At 44.9% G+C, this 27,497-nt stretch overlaps 1 protein-coding gene across 1 annotated transcript in view; it reads right to left on the bottom strand.

The window, feature by feature from the left end:
• LOC308289571 (melatonin receptor type 1B-B) overlaps window positions 1-27,242 on the bottom strand; it is a gene marked incomplete at both ends in the record, with an annotated part of 67,994 nt that extends 40,752 nt beyond the window's left edge. The window contains one exon of the mRNA XM_080731303.1: window positions 27,032-27,242. Coding sequence (XP_080587429.1) covers window positions 27,032-27,242 — 211 coding nt within the window. The remainder of the gene's footprint in view (window positions 1-27,031) is intronic.
• Between the last annotated feature and the right edge of the window lie 255 nt (window positions 27,243-27,497).

Raw genomic sequence — 27,497 nt, 5'->3', positions numbered from 1 at the left:
ACACGAGTTAAGAAAAGGTGTCGCTGAGATTCTACCACTCACATTCGTCGAAAAACCTGCTCTACTTGGATAAATGGACATTCTTCAAGGATTGGAAACCACAAGGAAAGAAGAAATCCAAATCATCCAAGTTAAAGTGGTCGTGAGTAACTTGTAGATCGGCTGTTTTTCGAAGTTTATGCGCAACTCTCTCTGCCAGGTGTTTTGTCACTTAACGAGCATTACTAGCCTGGATTTCATTGTGGAGGGCATGCCTGCTGCCTTTTAGTCATTCTACTCTGTGGACTGTGATTTCCAGACTGTGTACTGTTTAAGCCAGTTTGCTAAAACTATGGATGAGCACGAAGACCCAGCCATGGCTGTTAAGGCAAGGCCTGTGAGTTTGACAGCTAAGGCTTTGGAGGAGAAGTGGCAACGTGCCTCTAATGTACGAAAAGCTAAGTTAGCTAAACTAACTGGTAAAATGAACCAGATACGCCAGTTAATGGATGAAGGTGATGATAAATCCCTAACGGTAATTCAAACACATTTGATGGTGGAATTCAACAGTCTGTTTAGGGAGTTTTGTGACTTGCATAATAGTGTTAAAGCAATACTGCAACAGCTTTCTGAAGAAGAAATGAACAAAGATCACGACACATGGTTTGAACCCAAGGCTGAAGCATTTAGCAAATTCGAAGACAGTGCTAAGGCTTGGATAGAAGAGGCTCATTTACCCATTGCAGAAGCAGAAAAGTGTAACGATGAGGTGCTGCCATCAGATAGTGTATCTGTGGCACCTAGCAAGAGCAAGGCAGCTTCTGGTTCTCGTTCTTCTCGTGCATCAAGTGCTGCTATGTCTGCTCGACTAGCCACAGAATTGGAGAGAGCTGCGTTGCTCGCCCAAGCATCCGCTCTAAAACAGAAACAGCAGTTAGAGGAACAGGAAGCCAAACTGAAAAGAGAAAGGGAAGAACGGGAGGCTAAGCTGAAAAGAGAAAGGGAAGAGATGGAAGCTCAACTAAAAAGAGAGGATGAGGAGCATGAAGCTAGAATAAGAAGCAGAAAGCAGGCACTGGAGATAGAAACTGCTTTAGCAGCATCTGATGCAAAAATCAAGATCCTGAATGAGTTTGATGCTTTCCGTACCTCTTCTAGAGCCTCAGGAGCATCCAGAGCATCAGCTCGTGATGGAATGAACTCTTATTTTGAGTCCAAAAGAGCTATAGACTTGTTAGCTAATAAGCAAACAAAGCATTCCTCCGTCACAGCGCCAAATAATGACACACAACTTCATGTTCGCAATGCTTCACCTATACCACAGGCAATGACACCAGTGTCTTTACAAGGTGTTGCTGAAATGTTAGCTAAGCAACAAAAGTTAACCTCTTTGCCTCCTCAGACCATACCTGTGTTCAAGGGAGACCCTCTGGAATATCGGCTGTTCATAAGAGCGTTTGAACATGGAGTAGAGGACAGGACAGGACAGACAGTAACAAAGACCGGCTCTATTTCTTGGAGCAGTACACCAACGGACAGCCCAGGGAGCTGATAAGGAGCTGTCTCCATATGGAACCCCAGCGTGGTTATACAGAAGCCAGGAGTCTGCTGGAAGAACATTTTGGAAATGCCTACAAGATCGCAGTGGCATACATAAAGAAGGCTATGGACTGGCCTAGTATCAAGTCTGATGACGGAGAAGCTCTCCAATCCTTTGGCCTCTACCTCACAGGATGTCGTAATGCTATGACTGATGTGGAGTACATGGAAGAGCTAGACAATACGGCGAACATGCGTGCCATCATTGCCAAACTCCCGTACAAGCTGAGGGAAAGGTGGAGAAGCTTAGTCTGTGGTATTCAAGACAGAGAAAATCGCAGAGCCAAGTTCAACGACCTTGTGAACTTTGTCAACAAGCAAGCTAAAGAAGCATTGCACCCGCTCTTTGGTGAAATAAAGGACGTTACCTTGAAGAGTCAAGCTAAAGGTCAAGTGGATGAGAGGTTGCACAAGAGTAGTGGAAGGAAGATAGGCTTCACCACAGCTGCAACTATCACCAGTAACCAAGCAGTGAGTCCTAAGCCTAAGGCAGAGAGCGAAGTCACTGGCAGACAAGTCTCTGCTTTTTCTAAACCATGCCTCTTTTGTCAGGGTTCTGAACACTCTATGGAGCAATGTAAGAAGCTTACGAAGTCTCTTAATAAGACGAAGATCGATTTCTTGCGAGCAAAGGGTCTGTGCTTCAGCTGTCTGAAACAAGGACACATGAGTAATTCATGTAAGGAGAAGATGAGCTGCCAAGTCTGTTCGCAGTCACACCCTACAGTTTTGCACTTTAAAGTAAAAGATAATGTCGCAAACAAGGAACCAGGGACTGAAGGGGAGACTAACAAGGGAGAAAGACCGACCGAGTCAGTTGTAAGTGGGTTCGTGGGTACTGACGTAACAATGTGTGGGGCTACAGGTGCTGAGAACTCAGAAGGTGTCTTAGCAATAGTTCCAGTTCAGGTCAAGAACAACAAGGGCCAAAAGGTTACTACCACTTACGCCTTCCTTGACCCCGGCAGTACTGCCTGCTTCTGTACCGAAGAACTGATGCAAGAGCTCAACATAACAGGCAGAAAGACACGTATCCTGCTGAAGACCATGGGAGACAAAAGGGTTGTCCACAGCCACATGGTGTCGGGCTTAGAAGTGAGCAGTTTGGGCTGTAACGATTTTCTGGGGCTTCCTGATACCTACTCCCAGAAGACTATTCCAGCAACTAAAGACAACATTCCTCTGCAAGAGGACGTCAGTAGGTGGCCTCACCTTCAGCATGTGTCACTCCCTAAAATAGATGCTGAGATAGGACTGCTTATTGGGACTAATGCACCCAAGGCTATTGAACCCTGGCAGGTCATTGCCAGTGTAGATGATGGCCCATATGCTGTAAGAACACGGCTTGGATGGACCATCAATGGACCTCTCAGGGAATACACAGGACACGGAACAACAAGTGCACTGGTGCAAATCTCAGCCAACCGTATATCGGTTGCCAGACTGGATGAACTCTGGAGTCAGCAGTTCAAAAGTGACTTCCCTGAGTGCGAGCAAGATGAGAGGCTGGCGATGTCGAGAGAAGATCTCCAGTTTCTTGACATGGCCTCACAGTCAGCTACACTTGTGGACGGTCATTACAGCATCGCCCTGCCACTGAAGAACAAGGACATGAGAATGCCCAACAACCGTAAGATTGCTAAGCAGCGTGCTCTAAACTTAAGACGGAAGTTTGAGAAGAATCCAAAATTCCACGCAGAGTACTCAGCTTTCTTAGGTGGCATAATTGAAAAGGGTTACGCTGTAAAGGTTCCCAGCGAGGACCTCAACCGTGATGATGGTAGAGTTTGGTACTTGCCACACCATGGGGTTTATCACCCCAAGAAGCAGAAGCTCAGAGTGGTCTTTGATTGCGGAGCATCGTACCAGGGCACCACTCTAAATGACCAGCTGCTGCAAGGACCAAATCTCACAAGCACTCTACTTGGTGTCATCACCAGGTTTAGACAAGAGGAAGTGGCAGTCATGGCGGACGTGGAGGCGATGTTCCATCAGGTGAAGGTGCCAGACGAAGACTCCAACCTTCTCCGGTTCCTCTGGTGGACATCAGGCGACATCAGTCAGGAGATGGAGGAGTACAAGATGGTTGTGCACTTGTTCGGTGCCACCTCATCTCCAAGCTGTGCCAGCTTCGCTCTGCGGAAATGTGCGGAAGACAGCAGAGATCAATCCACTGCCCAAGCTGTCGACACCGTGCTTCACAATTTCTACGTGGATGACTGTCTGAAATCAGTCCATTCGGAAGAGGAGGCAGTCTTGCTGTACCACAGCTTGCGAGCTGTATGTGGAAAGGGCGGATTTAGGCTCACCAAATGGATAAGCAACAACAGGGCTGTGCTTTCCGCCATCCCAGAAGAGGAGAGGGCTACGGAGGTGAAAGAGCTTGACCTGGATCGTGATGCGCTTCCCATAGAAAGAGCCTTGGGAGTGCACTGGTGTACCCAGTCAGACAGCTTCAGGTTCAAGGTCTTCATACCAGACAAAGTACCCACCAGGAGAAACCTCCTCTCCATCGTGAGTTCTGTTTATGACCCATTGGGTATCCTGGCACCAGTTGTGCTACCAGCTAAGGGAATCCTGCAAGAGCTCTGCAGACGTAAGTTAGGCTGGGATGACCTGATACCTGATGAATTGGCCAATGAGTGGTCTGCATGGAGAACAGGGCTCCACCAGCTCGAGGACATCAGAGTCCCAAGGTGTTACAAGCCTGCAGGCTTTGGTGATGCAGTGTTCTGTCAGCTTCACCACTTTGCTGACGCGAGCGAAGAAGGTTACGGGACAGTTAGCTACATGCTACTGAGGAACAGGAACAACATGGCCCACTGCACATTTGTTATGGGGAAAGCCAGAGTGGCTCCACTCAAGCCCATGACGATTCCACGCATGGAGCTCACAGCAGCTACCATGGCTGCTCGTATGGACAAGATGTTGAGATCGGAACTGCAGCTGGAACTTGAGGAGTCCGTATTCTGGACGGACAGCACAACCGTGCTGAAGTACATAAGAAACAGAACAAGCAGATTCCGCACCTTTGTTGCAAACCGAGTGGAGACTATCTTGAAGATCTCTAAACCATGTCAGTGGAGATATGTCAATACTTCTCTGAACCCTGCAGACTATGCGTCTAGGGGACTCAAGACTGAGAAATTCCTCCAAACCCACGCTTGGTTACAGGGGCCGGACTTTCTCACCAAGTCTATGGGAGAATGGCCCGAGAACTTGGACCACCCTGGGGACCTAACCACGGAGGACCCAGAGGTAAGGAACGCCGTGGTCAGTGCTACTGCAGTCACAGATCAAGCAGACACTGTGGTGGAGTTCATGCAGTACTACTCTTCCTGGATTCGCCTTAGGAAGGCAGTTGCTTGGATGCTTAAGCTCAAGAGCATTCTACTGAACCTTGGGCGTAAAAGGAAAGAGTTGAATTCTACTCTCTCTCCGCTTGAGGTAGACAAGGAGATGAAGAGCGTCAAGGCTAGTCTCATGAGAGCAGACTCTCATAAGCTCACAGTGGAGAACCTTACGGGAGCAGAGCAGGCGATCCTTCGCTACTGTCAACAAACAACATTCTCCAAGGAAATTGCTGCACTTCAGAGAGGTGAAGGCGTAAAGAGAAGCAGTAGCCTTTACAAGCTCAACCCAGTCCTCCAAGAGGGCATCCTCAGAGTAGGAGGAAGACTCAGCAGGGCAGCTATGCCGGAGGAGTCAAAGCAGCCAGCAATCCTGGACAAGAATCTTCACGTCGCAAGACTGATCCTCAGGGAGATCCATGAGAACTTGGGCCACAGCGGTCGCAATCATGTGCTCTCCAAGTTGCGATCAAAGTATTGGATCCCTGGCGCAAGTTCGGCTATAAGGAGAATCCTTTCCAAGTGCCATGTTTGTCGACGTTCACATGGAGCTGCAGGACAACAGCAGATGGCTGACCTTCCTAGAGATAGAGTCCTGCCAGACGAGCCTCCATTCACCAACACTGGAGTGGACTACTTCGGCCCGTTCGAAGTAAAGCGTGGAAGAAGTTTGGTGAAGAGGTACGGTGTCATCTTTACATGCTTGGCTGTCCGTGCAGTACACTTAGAGGTAGCGTCTTCACTGGATACAGATTCCTTTATACATGCTCTTCGTCGCTTCATAGCTAGAAGAGGCCAGGTGAAGATCCTCCGTTCAGACAATGGAACAAACTTCGTTGGAGCTGAGCGTGAGCTTAAGAGAGCCATTGAAGAGTGGAATAGCTCCAGGATTGAGGACACTCTACGTCAGAGTGGCATCCAGTGGATGTTTAATCCTCCCACCGGCTCCCACCACGGGGGAGTATGGGAGAGAATGATCAGGTCTGTAAGTCAGATCCTCAGCACCACGCTTAAGCTACAGACCCTCGACGAGGAAGGCCTACACACCCTGCTATGTGAGGCAGAGGCCATCATCAACAGTCGGCCTATAACCAAGACGTCTAGCGATCCAAACGATTTGGAAGCGCTTACGCCAAACCACCTCTTGCTCCTCAAGACCAAGCCGTCTCTACCGCCAGGCCTGTTCGATAGACAAGATCTGTTTGCACGCAGGAGGTGGAAACAGGTCCAGTATATGGCAGACATATTCTGGAAGCGATGGACAAGAGAATATCTTCCACAACTACAAGAGCGCCACAAGTGGTCCCGACCTTCTCGCAACTTCGCCACTGGAGACGTTGTGTTGGTCGTTGACGACTCCGCACCGCGCAACTCCTGGGTCATGGGAAGGATCATCCAGACAATCCCAGACAAGTATGGACTGGTACGTCAGGTCCGTTTCAAGACCAAAACCAGTTCACTCGACAGGCCTATCACGAAGATTTGCCTCCTCCAGGAGGCTGAGTGAGTCCTAAATACAGACTTTGCCCCATACCCTAAGTCAAGCAACGAAGAAAGAAGACACAGAGTAACTTTAATGTCTTGAGTAACTTTAATGTCTTGGCTCCATTTGTTATGTATATTTTGTGTAATTGTCTCCAGTTAAGAGTACAATTAAGGGGCCGGTATGTGGGAGCCAAGCTTGAATATTGTGATTATTTGAATAATTACTGCATTATTTTGTGATTTCATATTTTTGGCTTACAGTTCATGTATATTCATTTATACAATTGTTTAATTAGCTTAGTTAAAAGTCTAAAATATATATTAATAATTTGTTTAATTCATGGTAATGCTTTACTGTATGTTAAAAACAATGCTGTACTGTAGCTTTAAGAAGAGAGCTCAGGTTGTGTAACTGGGACCTTAATTGGGAATTGCTAACACATTAGTGGGTCCAGGGCAGTGCAGATTTCAGTTTGTGCTCAGTCAAGGTCAGAGCGACATGGTTTTTCGACCGTAGTATATTTTTTGAGTTTAAGACTTGTTTTTGATCACTTATGTAACTGAGAACACATTTTTGGAAGTAAAGTTTTTGTGCTCTTTTTACAACGGAGTCCTGTGAAGTTTTTCTGCTCAAGGGAATATACACGAGTTAAGAAAAGGTGTCGCTGAGATTCTACCACTCACACTGGGCATACATCTTACACCCAGACAAGAGCAGGTGGCTTTACCTACAGTAGGCCTATACTATCATGTTTACTTCAGTAGGTTGCACCATACCTTGTGGACTGCACACACATTGGAACAACAAGCTCCACCTACAGTATTACAGACGGTATGTTTTATCTAAACAAACCCTCGACTTGTTTGTGAATAATTTTAATCATTCCATATGGTAGAGTAGCCATGTTAATACAATAAAACAACTGTGGCGCGCACACACACACACACACACACACACACACACACACACACACACACACACACACACACGCATGCCCGTCACAGGTGATGGTGTGGCACCTGTCAGCAGGTAGTGTTGGGAGGGAGGAGTAGGACGTAAGGCTCTACGTCCTCACAGTGGGAGCTCCTCACTGGCAGGTGAGCCAGTAGGATACAACAGCAGTGAGAACACACTGAAATGTGTGTGGACAGCTGGCCAGAATTAAGTGGCATATACAATGACTAAATTGGGGAGGAAAATGTCACTGTTCAACACAAGTTTCAGTACAATGTGTGGTCTTTCATAGAACATTCATAGCAGGCTTGCTGCTTATATTTGGCATATTCATTATATTCACAAATTCCTTGAACCATTAGCTAGCATGACAACATAGTGAATTTCAAAGTTCAATTTGCATTTGCGTTCTTTCTCCTGCAGGTTTATTATATTAAGGGCATTTTCACTGGCAGCCTATGCAAAGCTTGGCTGACTTACAGTAGGAGTAGTACTGTAGATCTTTAGGCCTGTGTCCGCTTAAATGCTGCAGCAATGCAAACAGAAGGAAGTTATGTATTATAAAGCAAAACAAATGTATTACAATACTTCACACAACATTCTGCCAGCTGGAACAGCTGTCACTGCTGCCACAGACAACGGCAGTGCTCAGCCAACAAACTTGTGCTGTGGGAGCCAACACATATGTGGGCATTGATAATGGGGGCGTCCCACACCAATGTACGTGGAAGTTAGAAAGAAAGCTGCATTGGTGGAAAGAATTGGACAGCTGGCCAGATGTATGATGGAAGCAGGGGTGTCACAAGGGGGGGATAAGTGGGACTGAGTTACTAGGGCCCAAGGTGGAGGGGCCTTCATTATTTTATATTTTAGCTATTGAAAAATAGCAGATCTACAAGCTCACAGTGTGGCACCTAGTGCCACGCTGCAAGCTTGTAGATCTGCTATTTTTGAAAAGCTATGAAAACATGTGCAAATCTTTGAATACCGGTATATGTATTTTTTAAGCGAACATTTGTAACTCAAATTTTGCTTCTGGGGGGTCCCCTGAACTAAATATTTTGAGATGGGGGTCCGTGGCCAAATACATATCATTTTGGGGGTCCTCACATGAAAAAGTTTGAGCACCACTGACTTGGAAGGATTTTAAATATTCAAAGACATATTTTCATGTTTTTTTCCAAAAATAGCAGATCTGCAAGCTCGCAGCGCGGCACTCGGTGCTGTGCTGTGAGCTCGTAGATCTGCTATCTTTCAATAGTTAAAGCACAAAATAATTGAAGTGAATCCTTGTACCCAGGGCCCAGAATTTGGTCCGACACCCCTGGATGGAGGATAGAGATGACTGGAAAATGGAAACGCCACTGGAGGAGAGAGGCTCCATTCACATGACAGTATCTCACAGCTGGAACAGCTGGCAGAATGTTGCGTGAAGCATTCCATTTATAATCCTTTATAATACATAATTTCATTTGATTGCAACGGATGATTGTCCATCACAACATCCTATGATATCCCTTCAGAGATTAGCGTACTATAGTATTATAGCCATACCTTTAACTGACTGACACAATAACCACCAATGGGAAAAAAATTATATATATATATATATATATATATATATATATATATATATATATATATATTATGTATATGTATTTATATAAAATGTAATACAATCTAATAAGATGCAAAATATACAAATAGTTTTGTGTGTTCCGAGTAGACCAGTGAGTGGTTTGGAGCAGATTGAGGAACACAGCCAGTGCCCCCCGTGGCTTTCCGGGAATTGTCAACCAGCTAGCACTGGCCACAATCAAAGGACAGACGCTAATGTGCAGAGACGCACACATGCATGTTTTCTCACACATGCACAAGCAAATTCAGCTGCCTACACGCACACACGCACACACTCGCACGCACACGCGCGCGCACACACACACACACACACACACACACGTGCACACACACACACACACACACACACACACACACACACACACGGCCACACGCACGCACACCCACGAGCACGCCAACTCCCCATATAGGCTCCGGGCCATTCGTGCCAGACTAGATTTTCCACCACACACTTTTTGTTCCTACAAATATTGTCCAAACCTCACGCAAACCAGTGCACATTTATCTCTGGAGTCATGTGATCAGTCAGATCGTTTTTTGAGCGGTGGTCACAACGCTCCTATACGTGGCCGTGTGTGTGGGTCTGTCTGTCTGTCTGTCTGTCTCCGTGTCTCCGTGTCTGTCTGTCTGTCTGTCTGTAGCCTGCAGTAACCTTTTCTGACCACACATGTTAAGGGAGGGGCGCTGTTGCACACACACACACACACACACACACACACACACACACACACACACACACACACACACACACACACACACACACACACACACACACACACACCACCGCTCAGTTCACACGAGTGTGATTTTTTATATTATTCCTACAGATTTTGTCCAAACACCACGCAAATCGCTACACATTGGGCCCGATTCATGAAGTACTTTATGGTATCCCAGATGAGAGGAGAACCACACTAACAGAATCCATGGCCAAGACGATGACCAAGACAGATGGTGAGACCTCGCCCTTAGGCGTCTTACTGGTTTATAATACTGACTACTGTATATTTAGCACATAAACGCCACACACAATAGCCTCTTACCATCTGATGATCAGTGGATGCAATCTATAGCTGTCTCCGACGTAGGACAATAAAGATTTATTAATCCAAAAGACTAATTTCCCCTCAGTAATCAATAAAGCTCTGGTCCATAATCCATAATCGGATAGCAGCGTTTCACTTGGATTCCAACATCATCGTTTTGCCTCGAGGTAAGCAATGTTCAGTAGGGCTTATAATATCATTTTCCATATTTATTATATTATTTGGGGGTGGGTTAAACCTTGTAGGCTATTTATTCTCATCACACATGGAAGTATTAGGTTCAGTAGATCCATTTTGCAATCGGCGGTTGTTGAACTCCATCAGCCGCGGTGAAGTTGAAGTTGAATGATTCATTTCCTGATGCCGTATATGGTCTGAAACAGGGCGTTCCAAGTGCAATGCAATACGGCCAGAATAATTAATCTCTATAGTCATGTGATCAAGACGGATCTGTTGGATTTTTCATATCCTGATTGGCTTCCTACTTTAAGCCTGTTTTATACTTAGGCCTATAATTCAAAGAATAAAAAAATACTTGCACACCATCTTCACTTGCTCAATAAATAATGTTTAATTACTTTACAATGATTTGGTCAGGCCAGGGACCTTTCTTCAATGCATTTGATCCATGATGTCAGATGCCTGAAGAAAGTCCCTGACCATTGCAAAGTGATTAAAGCGTTTTTCTTTATTGAGTAACTGCAGATGATGTGCGCGAAGCATAGCCGATCTACAAGTTCACACCACGTTGTGATGCGATCCTGTGAGCTTGTAGATCTGCTATTTTTTTATTTATTTTTTTTAAGTCCCACGTCCCTGGCATAACGTCTTTTCATATGTGGGTACACGGCCAAATACATATCAATCTGGGGGTCCTTGACATGAACATGTTTGAGAACCACTTTTCTACAAACAAACGACCCTGCATGGCACCCCTTAGGTGCCATGCAGTAGATCAAGACAATAGAGTGTTAATAGAGCTGTTACGAATGGTAAAATTTTGGATTTTACTGTGTACTCTCTTCTATGTACCCCTAGCTGTTTGTCATGTCATCTGAAGATTCCAGCATGTCGGCATTGAGCTCTGTGTACAATGAACAGGAGGAGGATTAAAACGTCTAGACAGGATAAATAACATTCTGAGATGGGAGAACAAAAAATTGTGAGTAAACTGGAAGGGAGCCAGGAGGACGGGAAACCAGGAGGAGACACAGCCAGGGTAGAGGGAAGGAGCAGCGCAGAACAGGGGTGTCGCACCAAATTCTGGGCCCTGGGTACAAGGATTCACTGTGGGCCCCCCATGAATGTAATTCATAGGGGGAGGGGGTTTAACCCATTTAGACTGGGAACGCATTATTACGCATTATTTACTATATTTATTGCTTTAACTATTGAAAAATAGCAGATATACAAGCTTGCAGCGCGGCAAATCTGCTATTTTTTTTAAATTGTGAAAATGTCTTTGAATGTTTCAAATCCTTCTAAGGTTTTTTGAAAAAACTATGTTCCTGTGTCAGTGGTGCTCAAACCTTTTCATGTGAAGGACCCCCAAAATGATATGTATTTGGCCACGGACCCCCATCTCAAAATATTTAGTTCCAGGGAGCCCCCAGAAGCAAAATTTTAGTTACAAATGTTCGCTTAAAAAATACATATATTCAAAGATTTGCACACGTTTTCGTGACTTTTCAACTCAGTGCCGCGCTGTGAGCTTGTAGATCTGCTATTTTTCAAGAGCTAAAGTATCAAATAATTAAGGCCCCTCCACCTTGGGCCCTGGTAACTCAGTCCCACTTTTCCCCCCCCTTGTGACGCCCCTGGCGGAGAAGAAGAAGAGCACAACGAAGGGAGGGGGGGTGGGGGGTTGGGGGCGGGAATGGAAAGGGGAGGGGAGATACGGGAAATGAGAGGAGGGCTGTCAGGAGATAAAGACTGTGGAGGAAGAAAGGAAGAAGTGAGGGAGGGACAAAGGAAGGAGGGAACACAGGACACGATAAGGTAGACGACGAGCAAATGAAGAGGCACATCTTTCCCCAGGGGGCCATTACCAATGAGAAACACACACACACGCACACACGCAGGCGCTCGCACGCACACACACACACACACACACACACACACACACACACACACACGGACACGCACACACACATGCACGCACGCACGCACGCACGCACGCGCACACACACACACACACACACACACACACACACACACACACACACACACACACACACACACACACAGACATCAAAGGGGGCTTTTATGCATCTGTAAAAAAAAGTGCCCTCTCCAGACCATGAATGCAGTTTTTACTATGGTGAGAGAAATGGGCCGACCTCCAAGCTCACGATGCGTCGCAGCGCGTCTGCTATTTTCGATATTTCCACCAAAAGGCCCTTTTAGATATTTCAGCCCCTGCCTCTCTAACATTCTCTGCACGTCCCTGACGCACGCACACGCACACGCGCACACGCACACACACACACACACACACACACACACACACACACACACACACACACACTAATACCGCACAATGGGGTTATAAAATGTAATGAGGCGGGGCACTGGCCTCTACCCAGATGGACAGAATAAAAAAGAAACATTTGAGGAAACACACACACTCCATCTCTCTCCCCAACAAAATGTGCACGCGGGGCTGACGGGAGAAGGACAGCTCATGCAGCCGAGTTTCACAAAGCAAAAGCAAGTGCCGCTTTGTATCAATTATAGATGTGAGCAGACAGCTGCTCAGGTATTAATAGAAAAGATTCTCCACCAGTTCTTTCCGATACTTAATAATAGACAATGATGGGTGTTTACGAGTGACAGGATTAGAAAGGGGAGAGGAACGGGAGAGTGTTTTTGCAAGTCTTTCAGTCCGAGTGTATCAGAAAGGCAACCGGGTTAAGGCAGCGGAAGCTTGTGATTGGCTGCGCGGAGGTGACGAAAGCTAACTTTAACCCTAACCTAACCAGCGGTGGGAAAAAGTACTCACTTATTATTTTTTCTTTTTAAGTATCAATAATGCAATGTAGAAATACTCTGTTACAAGTAAAAGTCCGGAATTCAAAATGTGCTTGAGTAAAATCACAAGGAAGTGTTGGCATCAAAACGTACTTAAAGTACCAAAAATAAAAAGTACAAAATGTTTGTAAATAGCAGATCTACCCGACACGTTGTGAGCTTGTAGATCGGCTGTTTTCAAATAGCCATGGTATAAAATATGGCCTAAGTGGTTAATGTATGTTTTATATTATAATTTATATCTGTAAATTAACTAGTAACTAAAGTTTTCAAATAAATGTAGTGGAGTAAAAGTACAATATTTGGATCCGAGATGTAGTGGAGTAGAAGTAAAAGTATTGGAAATTGGAAATACTCAAGTAAAGTACAAATACCTCAATATTGTGCTTCAGTAGGGTACTTAAGTAAATCTACTTAGTTACTTTACAACACTGACCATAACCTCAGTAAAACTAACGCTGGTGAATGCTAACCTGGTGAATGTTAAACTGGTCAGACCAAGGGTGCTTAACCCAGTTGCCTTTTTGATACACTCGGACTGAAAGACCTGCAGAAAAGACTCTCCCGGAGAGGAACAGAGAGTGTGGGGTTGGGGAGAGGAAGAGACTGAAGTGAACTTTATTGGAGAGACAGCCGCTGATACGAACGACCTACGGCCTGGTCGCGACCTAGGCCACGACCTGGAGGTCGTAGGTCCCGGTTCTGGAGGTCGTAGTTCGCGGTACATACTTGTTAGGTCGCGGCCGGTCTAGTTTCGCGACCCCCGGCCGTGGTTGCGCCACCTCGGTCGTCCCCGGGCCGTCTTTTTGCAGAATATTCTAGAGCAGCAGCGCTATTCAACCTTTTGAAGCTTGTGATTGGCTGAACCGGAGGTAGGAAGCGCTCCATTGTAGTCACTTGGACCGCGCGAGGTGCACCAAAACCTATCCTTAACCCTAACCCCAACTCTAACTCTAACCCTAACCTTAACCCTAACCCCAACTCTAACCCTAACCCTAACCCTAACCCTAACCCTAACCCTAACCCTAACCCTAACCTGCCGACACTGAGTAGCTAACCTGCCGACGCTGTTGAAAACGAGCGCTCCTTCCCTTAGCAAGCGTAGAGTTTCTAAACTCGCGTCCCTTCCCTTAGCAAGCGTAGAGTTTCGATCGCGGCGCTCCTTCCCTTAGCAAGCGTAGAGTTTCTAAACTCGCGTCCCTTCCCTTAGCAAGCGTAGAGTTTCGATCGCGGACTTCCCAGGTCGCTGAATTACGACCGAGATCGCGCAAAACCTCCAGAACCGGGACCTACGACCTCCAAGTCGTGGCCTAAGTCGCGACCAGGCCGTAGGTCGTTTGTATCAGCGGCTCTTGCTGCTTTATTGTGGGTGTTTGTGGAAAGCGCTGGTGTGTCAATGCACTCACAAGTTACTGCATTAGTTACTGAGGATCTGTTTAAATGAATAATATGAAACGAATGGTTGTGTTCTCTTAGCTCTGGTCTATTATAGCGTTAGGAGTTTTCCTTTTCCACGCTATGTGAGTAATGATCCGGTGCGCCCGCAGGAAACGATGCGCACCTCTCGTCTGTTGTAAAAATAAAAAGTACAGTTTCGCTACTCACCAAAACGAAGACAGCTTTTGGGAGTAGAAAGCCTACTTTCCTTAGTGGGAACACTCTGAGCCACTCTGATACACTGAAGAAGGCTTATAGCCGAAACGTTTGTTTGTCATCCATGCAAATGCAATAATAAAGAAAAGACAACTCTTGCCACTGTGTGCGATCCATCCTCCTCCTCCATTGAATACATGTTGATCTAAAGGGATACCGCACCAGTAGAGTCAGAGCGCAGTGGTAACCAAAAAGCCCAACACTCTGAGCCCCCCACCTTATGTCTAAAAATTCACTTTTTGGTCAGAAAAGAAAATAATTCACCGGAAATCTTAGCTACTCCACAGCGCCCCTACAGTCAATAGAAATGTCCATTGACCAGATTTTCACCTTCCGGTGAAATATTTTCTTTTCTGGTGTATTTTAGACATGATGTGGGAGGCTCAGAGTGTTCCCACTAAGGAAAGTAATCTTTTAACTCCCAAAAGCCATCTTTGTTTTGGTGAGTAGCGAAACTGTATTTTTTATTTTTACAACAGACGAGAGTTGCGCAGCGCTTCCTGCGGATCATTACTGACGTATAGCGTTAAGGAAAACTCCTTCTGACGCTATGACCCAGAGCTAGTGTCCTCTATACTGTGAGCCCCTAGAGAGAATGATTTACTTTGATGATCATGATTCACCAGCAACATCATTAACATGTGCTGGTGTGAAAAAGCAATGTGCACTGTGGCATTTGACATGAGCAATCTGATGAGCTATAATTTGATATGGCTGTAACAGTGTGTCCTCATTTCATGCTCCTTGCCACAATGGAACATGGTATTCCCTGCCTTAATTTACTCCCTCACTTTAAGAAGGATTTAATAAGGTCTGTTGAAAAAATAACAACTTTAACTTGTTAAAGTCGCATTGCAGTTCATAATCTATGAATCTACAAATATATTTTTAGCTAATATCTTGTGAAGTAGCATTGATCTTATTGTTAAGATCAAGCCTACTGTAAACTGACCTAACTACTTTAGCCTTACATTAATCCGCACCTGCAGCGACTTCCGCATTGTGACGGGGGATGTCTGCAGGAGCGTCTAACAGCTTTGTCATACACTACCACTGCAGGCTCGACCAAATCTCATCTAGTTGCTCGACACATGCACCAATGAAAAATATAAGACTACGCAGGAGTTCTCATATCGCTTACCGACTCTGGCGGTAACTTTTCACAATGTAATAGTCCGTTGTTTTCAATAAAAATGCTTTTTACAGAGTCTATGTCCGAGTGCCTTTTCTCTCCGCTCTGTTTTTTGAGGTTTTTCCTGCATTTCTTCTTTGAAAACAATGTTGTTGCAGCTGCGCAACAGCGCCCCTTTGGTGGTCGGGAGGTACTATTGCTCAATTCAAATGAGCAATAGTACGATATGAGAACTCCTGCGTAGTCTTATATTTTTCATTGGTGCATGTGTCGAGCAACTAGATGAGATTTGGTCGAGCCTGCAGTGGTAGTGTATGACAAAGCTGTAAGACGCTCCTGCAGACATCCCCCGTCACAATGCGGAAGTCGCTGCAGGTGCGGCTTAATGTAAGGCTATAACTACTTCACAATGTTACGTGTCAGAGAGTATTTGGTATATCCTGATGAAGATCTGAATAGGTCGAAATGTTGACGACGCAATAAAATACAGCAGCTGAGCCTTTTCAGCATCACCAGTGTGCAGACTCTATTCCTTTTTATGATACTTTTGCTTGTCTTGCACCTGGACCAGGACCACGGATGTGCATGCATTACCTCCCTCACGTGTGAGAGAGAATCATAAACAAATATTACATTATCAAGTTTAGATATACTGTATACTGCACTGAGGTCTTGTCTCTACAAAGAAATTAAGTGAAGTCATTAAGAGAATGTGAAACTTACCGATCCTAGTTGCTGATGTTTTTTTTCCAGCAAATCTCGTAATTATTCGCATGTTCTTATGAAGCTGTTCACAGAACAAAACTTCTTTACTGAAATCTGATGCTCTCATTACAAACTTTATTATCTGCGAGTGAATTGATACATAAATGATGCTAGGCCAAGACTGGGGAGCTTTATGGAACCATTTTCAAATGGAAATTGACACCACCTCCCGTTCCCATGTTATGCAATGCTTTCAGTGCAAGTGGGAAAGGGGCCTTAATGTAGAAATAGAGATGAACAAAGGGTGTGTGCTTGAGAGGAGATAGAGTAGAATGACATTGAGCAGAACAGAGCAGATCACCGAACGATAGAGAGAGAGAGAGAGAGAGAGAGAGAGAGAGAGAGAGAGAGAGAGCACAGTATGGTATGGGAGAAAAGAGACTTGTGAATGAGTGAACGGAGAGTTCATGAGGGACGTAGACAGAGAGAGAAAGAGATGCTCGGGGAGTAAAGGAGAGAAAAGCGATAGACTCCGAGGGAAGCGGAGCGAGTAGCAGCGGTGAGGCTTCAAAAAGCAGGGCTGAGAGTGTTATCTCCCTCTCTCTCTCTGTGGACGACTTCTATAAAAGGTCTCTCCTCTCACCCAGTTTGCCTCAGGAGTCCCCACTCCCTCTCTGATGCACTCTAATTGGCTCCTTTTCATTAGGAGCTGGATGCCAAGAGAGCTCCCAGGTCTGTGAAACGCCACGTGCATATCAATGAGAACCCCCGCACCCATGCACCCCTCACTTTGACCAGAGGGGTCTAAGGTAGTTTACGGCATGCAAGGTGTAGGCCACCGCACGTTTCTTATTGTGTATAATAGTGCGATAAGTCTCTTGTCCAGATGTGAATGTAGCGCTTTTCTGTGTCCGTTACCCATTCTTTCTTCACACCTGTAGCCCCACAACTTCCTGCAGAGGGGAACGGAACAGGTGAGTGATGATTAAATGAACTGATTTTTACAGTGCACGTGGCACCAAGCATCTTCATGCTCGTTCACGCTCTGCTCCGCATGTGTCCACCTTCGCAATGAACCTCAGCAGTTCTATTACGAGAGGATCGGATGTGAGATGAGACGAAGAGGGCAGGAAAGAGAGCAGATCGAAGAGAGGAGAAGTAAGGAGAATTACTGATTAAGAGGACAGGGGATTGAATGAACTAATGTTGGGAGGTGAAATGAAACGCAGGCAGAGGAGTAAGAAGAACGAAGCAGGGATGGGCCATAGAGACTGGTTCAGTCAGATAACCCACGATTAGGATTGAAACAATGTTTATTATTATTATGAATGAGTAATGCAAGTGTGTATATGTCACATTTATTTTGGCGTCAGGCTCTGCTCTCCCTGCTCAGCGCAGCACAGAAGAACATCAATAACCATTAGGAGCAGGGAGATATAAATATATATAAACACCCCCCATGGGGAACAGAATTAACAGCAGAGCCTACTGGTGGTGCTGGGGAGGCGGTGGGGGCAAGCAAGTGCCAGCTGCCAATCAGCAAGCAGGAGGAAGAGACACTGAGCAGGCTTTAAGTAGGTTGGCAATGATCAGCTGACTGCCACGTCACCTGTGACGCAAGACTGGCGTAGTAGCGTTGTAACAGAACTGAATGCAACCGCATGGACCCCTCGGGTATATGCTGACTGAACCTATGGTCGCAGGCTCCATCCATTTCAGTCAGATAACCCACGATTAGGATTGAAACAATGTTTATTATTATTATGAATGAGTAATGCAAGTGTGTATATGTCACATTTATTTTGGCGTCAGGCTCTGCTCTCCCTGCTCAGCGCAGCACAGAAGAACATCAATAACCATTAGGAGCAGGGAGATATAAATATATATAAACACCCCCAACACGCAGAACCAAGAACGCCCTACGGGAAATTACTCTACCGATTCATCCTAGCAGATGTCCCACTGCTCCTTGACGGAAACACAGTGACGAAGTGCAGCTAGCATTTCTGGATCCTGCTAGGATATACTAACATTATGTGGGAGAACTATGTGAGATGGCGCAACCAGCCGTGTGACATCTCCGCGGATATCCCACTGCTCCGCATGGAGACACAGTGCCGAAATGCAGCTAGCATTTCTAGATCCTGCTAGGATATACTAACATTATGTGGGAGAACTATGTGAGATGGCGCAACCAGCCGTGTGACATCTCCGCGGATATCCCACTGCTCCAGTGCTCCTCCTTGGAGGTGCAGTGACGAATGCCGCTAGCATCCTGGATCCAGCTAAGACATACTAACATTATGTGGAAAGATCTATGTGAACTGGCGCAACCAGCCATGCACGTCTTAGCAGATATCCCACTGCTCCTAATGGAGACACAGAGACGAATGCAACTAGCATCCTGGATCCTGATAAGACATACTAACATAATGTGGAAAAATCTATGTGAGCTGGCGCAACAAGCCGTGTGTCATCCTAGCAGATATCCCCCTGGTCCTTAGGAGACACAGAGACGAAATGCCGCTAGCATTTCTGGATCCTGCTAGGATATACTAACATTATGTGGAAATCTATGTAAGCCAGGCACTGCTCCTAAGAGACACAGTGACGTCCCACTGCTCTTAGGAGACACAGTGACGAATGCAAGCTTATGAGCCTTCAATGTGGGGTGAAGCTCCACTCTAATACTACGCCGATCCCAACTTCTCCCCCAACACAGCGACAACCATCTGGGATCGCTAAGGCATAACTTTAGTTGCCCACACCAACAGCCATCCCTCTAATGCCAGTATAGAGGAGCATTAGGACTTAAGTGAACGTAACTCTGATGCACACGATTTCCCCCAGCTACCACCATATATTTAGTAATACTGCTTGACCGCTCAAGCTAAATTACAACACTTGAACTCATTAAATTCTGATAAGTTGAGATAATATTTAACATATCAGTTCCGCTGACGGTTTGGATAAAAGAATACATTAAGATTGATTAGAGTGAATAGATCTAAGATTGGAACCAACGAGTACTAACCATGCTTTTACTGAACAGTGATTAATGAAAATAAATATAACCATCATCCTATCACCACCAGATAACACCTTTCCTAAAACACTCTACGCATAATCATCCATTCGATGATCTGACAGCCGACCCATTTAGACAGCAACATCTCCAGCCAGCATGACAGACTTTTATATCTTGACTATTAATGGGGCACCTCTCCGTAAGTAACATGCAATGGAGTTTACTTCTGTATGGCTTGTCGCACATACCGGTACATGACATCCACTGTCAACCGGCTTTTCATGGTAAGCATAACAGTAACTGAACATACTCATCCTGACAACTCCTGACCAAGACGGAGTGATATCCATGATTAGCACTAAGTGATGCAACCAGCGAACCCGTTCTCAGTCGATGTTGAGAGACCTGCCCGAGCAGAACATCTATGATGGCAACCAAGCGAACCCGTTCTGATGACGATGTTGGGAGACCTGCCTGAGCAGGATATCTAAATGAGCAGTCGGCAAAAACACTTACCCGGTGAGAATTCTGATATAGAGGGAATATTCTACTTAGTGAATTACCCATGCTATGCTAAACCTACCATGTAAATCGTATGCACCATGGCATAACTGATGCGCGATTGCATCTTAACATTTAAGCTTATGCACATTAGCATGCCTGCTGCACCTTGGCATCTTAACATTTAACCTTATGCACCATTGGCATCTTAAATACCATTTAACCTTATGCCCATTGGCATACCTGATGCGCCATTGGCATCTTAAACCCAACATTTAACCTCATACACCATGGTGTACCTGATGCACCATGGTATCATAACCTACCACTTAAAAACATTAAGCAGTATTGGCATACCTGATGCACATAGCATCTTAACCTACTGGGTGATGACGATGCATTTTCCTTTTTTATTTATTTTATTTTTTATTTTTTATAATATATATATATATATAATATATATAGGCCATAATATATAAATGTACTTAAATGTAATTTTTTAATATCCATTTAAATGTATCCATTATCTATTTAAAACCAGTAAGACTCCCTAATCGGGAGATAAGCGACCAACGGTCGCTTATCTCCACAAATATCACAACCTCCACCTCTCACGTCATACGGGTAGCCATAGTTACACCTGGAATGTTGAATCTCCATATATGGAGATAACCTACGCATCACACAAAGTCTGACCTCACCAGCCCATACTTGGGCATGGACGACTTATATCTCCATATACGGAGATGGCCATATATGGAGATACGATGACATCACAGAGTCCACAGCTGATGATGTGGCGTGATGTCATACAATAAACAAACAAGCCCTATATACTGATGCGATACGATGACATCACAGAGTCCACAGCTGATGATGTGGCGTGATGTCATACAATAAACAAACAAGCCCTATATACTTATGCGGAGATATGAGCAGGGCAAAGGTGTGACGTGTGACGTGTGACCGACCGACCGACCGACCGACCGACGGACGGACGGCCGGTGGAGGTTTTCATAGTAAACTGCTCCCTGACGGTCGCAATTACTTTGTGAATTATTTATTTTAGTAATTCGTTATTTATCCATTTGTGAATATAGAATTAATTCACCCAAGTAGGCTACCTGAACTGAGCGCAGGGCAGAGTTTGATACCAGCTCAATTGAGAGGATTATTAACTTGATTATCCGAAGACAAACATGAAGGCTACTAGCCAACACCGGAGAAGCTATCACATCAAGCACCGAAATAAATGGAAGCTAGCTTGGCATGAACCAACAACCTGACTGCTAGCATTAGCTCCCCCACCAAGTGCCCCAACCATTTGGAATAGGGAAATCATCAGTGGTGTAAGTAACTAAGCACATCCACTTAAGTACTGTACCTAAGCACACTCTTGAGGTATTTGACTTTACTTGAGTATTTCTAATTTCCAATACTTTAACTTCTACTCCACTACAACTTGGATTCAAATATGTACTTTTACTCCACTACATTTATTTGAAAACTCTAGTTACTTGCAGGTGTAAATTACAAAAAAAATACAAAACACACATTAACCCACTATTTTATACCTTGGCTCACAACGTGTCGCAATTTTCAAGCATTCAACTTTTACTTTTGGTACCCCAAGTACACTTTCATGCCAATACTTCCGTACTTTTACTCAAGTACATTTTGAATCCTGGACGTCTCCTTGCAACGGAGTACATCCACAGTGCAGCACCGATACTTCCACTTAAGTACAAAGTGTGAGCACTTTTCCACCCCTGGAAATCATGAAAAGCCACAGCTACCGAATGCATGCACAATACTCCAGTGCATTTAGAGCATAGACTACGTTTCCCAGAAAGCACCAGCAAGTTCAACTGATGACGTCATAGGTCAGACAGCTTGTGATTGCGGAAGCAAACAATGATCGCACATAAACCACTATGAGCTTGCAGCGTTCCTTTATCCCAGAAGCCAACACAGACAGACATCCTTAATAAGACTTCTCAATGGGAAGTGATTAATGTGCTTTAGAAAATCATTTCACGGGAGCTTCTACAGTAACCGGCAGACGCACTACTATGATTTATGAAGCCACAGGACACTTTAGCTGAAGCTACGACGTAGCACTGTCTATTAGCAACTTGAGAACATCGGCCACTCATGGACATAAGCGCTGATCTGACAGCCAGACAGTGCCTGACTGCATTTGGGCTTCACAATACATTAAACATGTAAACCCAAGGTGAGACATAAGCAGCCCACAGAGACGAAATCATTTAAAACAAGCTGCAAAACGAATATCTCCCGTAGACCCGTTGCCAGATCCTGAGAGTGAAACAAGTGACCAGTCTATGAAAACAAGCCCAAAGATTCGCCACTTGAGCTCTATAACATAAGCTATTTCCTAATAAATATAAATAAAACAAATGTTGAAGCAAGCCAAATACCCTCCAGAACCATGCCCAAACAAAGAAACCCGCAGCTAGAGACCTCACAGGAATACAATACCGAGTCGCTTATAATGAGCAGACATGGCAACACTGTCGACGGCCGCCGTAGAATGCAATCAATGTTTGTCGCCGGGCTTTATTTAATGCCAAGTTTGCCGACTAATGCCAGCATAGCATACTACAACAGGATGGCAGTTTAGAGCTGTTGGAAGTAGGCCATTTCGTGAAGACCCCTTAACACACCATAGACTGAAAAACAACAACGCAGAGCTTGAAAGATATCGAACTACGTTACCCATAGAGCTCGGTATGCGCAGAGGGGTGCGCAACATGTCCAGCAGCATGACGTTACTAGGAGGCGAACTCACGCTAGCTGGATGCTAACACCCACGTTAAACATTACACAAGTTATAAGCTGACACTCTCTACATCAGCAGCAGAGAGCTCCTGGCTGACACTGACTGAATGGGATGATCGATTGCTCATGGCTGCGGAGACGACAAGCAAACAAGCCACTGATCCTGATGAATTCTATGGTTTCTGAGCTAACTTTAGCAAATGGCCTGACTTGCTAACGGCTAAACAGTTCAATAAAATATATGGAACAACTGAGGTGAGAAATAAACAACAACCCACAATATACACACGTTCCCCCTCTTTTTCTGCTGGAACAGCTAACAATGATGTGGTTAAGTTCCCAAAGCCCAGAGGGAATGAGATCCTCATTATTATGAGACTTGAACCTGTCAAGAATAACAACCATAATCAACCACTGTTCCTGAGCTTAACTTTAGCAACGTTAGCAAAGCCCACAGCACATTTAAATTAGCTTTAGCAACAAACGACTGCCACATTAGACTGTAGCACTGCAGAATGGGCAACTGGGCACCAGCAACATTAGCAATGACAACATGAACCTTGAAGCAATAATTAGAATTCAGCAGCGATTACCAGAATCAAACAATCCCAACATTTTTTCCATACAACCTGGCCAAGTCACGGCTTCTTAGTTTAGCAGCCAAGAACATGATTTAAGCAACAATAAGCAGCAGAACAACCAGTAACACCCAGCCAGCTAGGCACAGCAAACAGCCTCACACCATGAGGCATCGCAACTTGGCAAGCAAGTGCCAGCTGCCAATCAGCAAGCAGGAGGAAGAGACACTGAGCAGGCTTTAAGTAGGTTGGCAATGATCAGCTGACTGCCACGTCACCTGTGACGCAAGACTGGCGTAGTAGCGTTGTAACAGAACTGAATGCAACCGCATGGACCCCTCGGGTATATGCTGACTGCATCCATTTACTATAGACTCTACACAGTAACCAGGCTCTACACTCTACCGTGTAGAGCAGTGGGTTTTTTTCATGTCAAGGACCCCTAAATGTGTATCTGGCCGCAGACCTACAGTACATCTGAAAATATTTTCTGCCAGGGACTCCATACAAGATATGCTTAGAGAAAATGTTTCAAACATTCACGTTTTTTCCTCACTCTTTCAATATTTTCTGAAAATTGTAGATCTACAGGCTACACGCAGAGTTGTGAGCTTGTTGATCAGCTATTTTCAAATAGCAAATGTATTAACTCATGAATGCTGTATTAAACCTTTTTGCTGGGGAGCCCCTGGAAAACCATTAAGGACACTATAGGGGTCTCCGGAGTCCGGACCCCACTTTGCGGACCACTGCTCTAAAGGGGGAAAATGAACATGAGCCAATGGATCATGTCCATTTGGCATCAGAGCACACACTATGCTGTCTGCAAACATCATGTGACCGCTGCATTTTACACAGACGTTTATTGCAAATATGTTCAAAACAAGAGAGAGTCTGCAGCCTATACTCTGATCCTTTTATACAACAAATCCCCCAAGTTTGGTTTTGTTTACAATCAAGGCAAGCGAGACATGGGCTAACGGTGCAAATTAACGTTGTACTTGTCTGAATGGCCTGGAGGGAGTCTGACGTGTTTAGCGGATGTTTGACACTGGTACTAACTGTGTGGTCACTGTGAGAGGGTTCGTTATCTACTAAAGATAATTGCAGGAACACAGTCAAGTGACAGTTTGCTCCTGTGTACCAGATGATTAGAGGATCCCTCCACAATGAACATAATCATTTGGACTCAACAACATGGGTTTTGACTTCTCATCTTTTCAGTCAAATGGTCAGTCATGCCAACTAAAAGGACATCTAACCCAGATACAACAACCTTTTCCATCCTCAGCCTTTGATATAGGCCTAAGTGTGTGCCATCAAACAGAAAATAAAAGTGCATGAGGCAGCCTACTAAAAGAATCTGCTTTGTTTGTGTTGGTTTATGCATAAAAAGAGTGACTTTGAGCTCGTAGATTGGCTATTTTCAGGAGTTGCATCTTTGAAGTACCTAAATGAAGACAATGATGTCAACGTAAAAGCAATAAGTGAAGCGGCCATGCACTATACATCCGAGAGTTTAACTAACTGCTGCTGTGCTGTTAAAGTTACCGTGAGTGAGAGAGAGTGGCAGCAGCAGCTCTGCCCGCTCCACTGGTCCGTCACTTCACTACTGGGTTGCGTCACGGGGGGCCATGCAGTGGTGTAAAGCGGTGGTTCTCAACCTTTTCAGGCCCGACCCGCCAAAACAATCTTTAACTAGGGACTCCCCACCCTGTCCAAACATTGTACTTTTTACTCCACTACATTAATTTGAAAATTTTAGTTACTTTGTAGATTTTTTATTATTATTACAAAACATACGTTAACCACCACTTCAACACTTCGGGCATTTGAAAATGGACGATCTACAAGCTCACAATGTGACATTCTGCATAATGACCACTTTTACTTTTGGTATTTGAAGTACATTTTGATGCCAATACTTTTGTACATTTTGAATTCTGGGCTTTTACTAAATAGGCTAACTGAGTAAGCCTATTTCTATATTGCTGTATTGATACTTTTTGGAGTAAGTTTGAGTACATTTTCCACGGCTGGCGATTCTCATTCATCATTCAACTTTACAAAACCACTGTTTTCCAGATGGTTTAGCCAAAATTAATCTGTAAGTCAGGACCAAATGCATAAATTAACTATGAGTCATTAAGGTCATTATTGACATGCTGTCTGTGTCTGAACAACTAGTCAGTATTCTCTCCCATTCTCTTGCAGCACACACACACTCACTCACATGACACACACACACACACACACACGCACGCACGCACGCACGCACGCACGCACGCATGCGCACACACACACACACACACACACACACACACACACACACACACACACACACACACACACACACACACACACACACTTGTGTTCCTTTTCCTCCTCAGTGGGCTACACAGTGTTTTGTATTAGCTGGTAACCTGTAGGGCTATTGTTGTTATTTTCTTTATGCTGTGTTGATTAATTCAGCAGGACCACAACAAGTCCCCATTACTTTTTTGTATTATCACTTTATTAAACTGTACCACATGTTGCTACATCTCTGACTAATGACGTATTCATTCAGTTATAACAATAAAAGCACAATCAAATTAACTATTTAAATAAGTGCAAAGGACAAACAGACATAGCCTACCCTACAACTACCTGACATCATGCAGTTGCCATTATTTTTGAAACACATGAAAGGAATAGTTCACCCCCCAAATGACTTTTTTCTATTGATTACTAACCCCATGGACACTTGAGTTCAATAACATAAAACATTTTTTTTGTTGCATTCTTAAGACAATAATTTGATTACTAGGCTATAGCCTATAATAAATGTACTGCACAAATGCATTTTTGTCTCCATCCGGAATCAATGCATGCAGGTACATTTATTATAATCAAAATATTGTCTTAAGAATGCAACAAAAAACATTATTTTTAATTGAACTCGAGTCTCCATAGGGTGAGTAATCGACAGAAAAAAGGGGTGTGAACTATTCCTTTAAGATAATAATCGATAGGATCTTTAAGACGATCACTTGACACGTTTGATGCACAGCCAAGAAAGGTGCTAAGTCTAAGTGCACCAAAGTAGTGATATCACAGGCTGGCAGGCGCAGCCCTGGCATTAAACAGCAACATTCATTCATTTCGTCACTGTTTCATTCACTAGCTATGTGCAGTCTCCGCAGCACGTGACAGTGTGCAAACGGTTATGAATGAGACAGTTAAGTGACTAGGGGAGTTACACGTAGCCTATAGGTATGCGACTGTCACTGGACGTGTTGTTTCAGTGAGGGATATATGGCTGTAGCCTAAAGTTCAGTGTGGCCATTGGCTTACAAAAACACAAAAAATTCTTAGATGTGATATTTATTTGTGGACTCAGCAAGTAGGCTACACGTGCGCGCGTTACACACGCACGCACATACACAAACTGGCAATAGGTCTTTGTATGCCTCCCACTCTCTCTCACGCGCATCCTCCTATATAAGCTACTGTACGTTTACGTTAAAACAATTACAATAAATAGCATTTTTACTTTTTTGTGACTTACCCGCATTTCTGAGTTTTCGATTCCTCAGCACTGAGATGATGACCAGCAAGTTGCCCAGGACGTCCACCACCGTGGTGAAGATCAGAACGCTGGCCAGCATCGTGACGGCCCAGGCGGGACGCGCTCCCCCCGGCCCCAGCGCGCGGCCATCACCGCCCCCCTCCTGTCCCAGATCCGTGCGGTTCCTGAAGAACGAAACATTCTCTGGCATGTCGACAACGTTGGGGCCGTCAGTGCGTGCGGTGGTCGTCCCCTCATTCAAACTCCGCGGTGGTGGCGAATTTGAATAGACAACACGCAGGCATGCCGAGCGCAGGAACGGAGTGGCCGGGTCACGACAGAGAGGATTAGTTGTATCTTGTTTACTACAGTGTAGTAAACTACAGTGTTTGTCAAAGCGCCCACGGTGACTCAACTCGCTCCGAATCGCGTGCGCCGCCGAGCGCCGGCTGCGTTCCGAATGGAG

Source organism: Nannobrachium achirus (genome assembly GCF_963921795.1).
Source record: "Nannobrachium achirus genome assembly, chromosome: 8".
In the NCBI taxonomy this organism is placed as follows: domain Eukaryota; kingdom Metazoa; phylum Chordata; class Actinopteri; order Myctophiformes; family Myctophidae; genus Nannobrachium; species Nannobrachium achirus.
The sequence above is the reverse complement of the archived record's forward strand: the minus strand, read 5'-3'. Positions and strand labels throughout refer to the sequence as shown.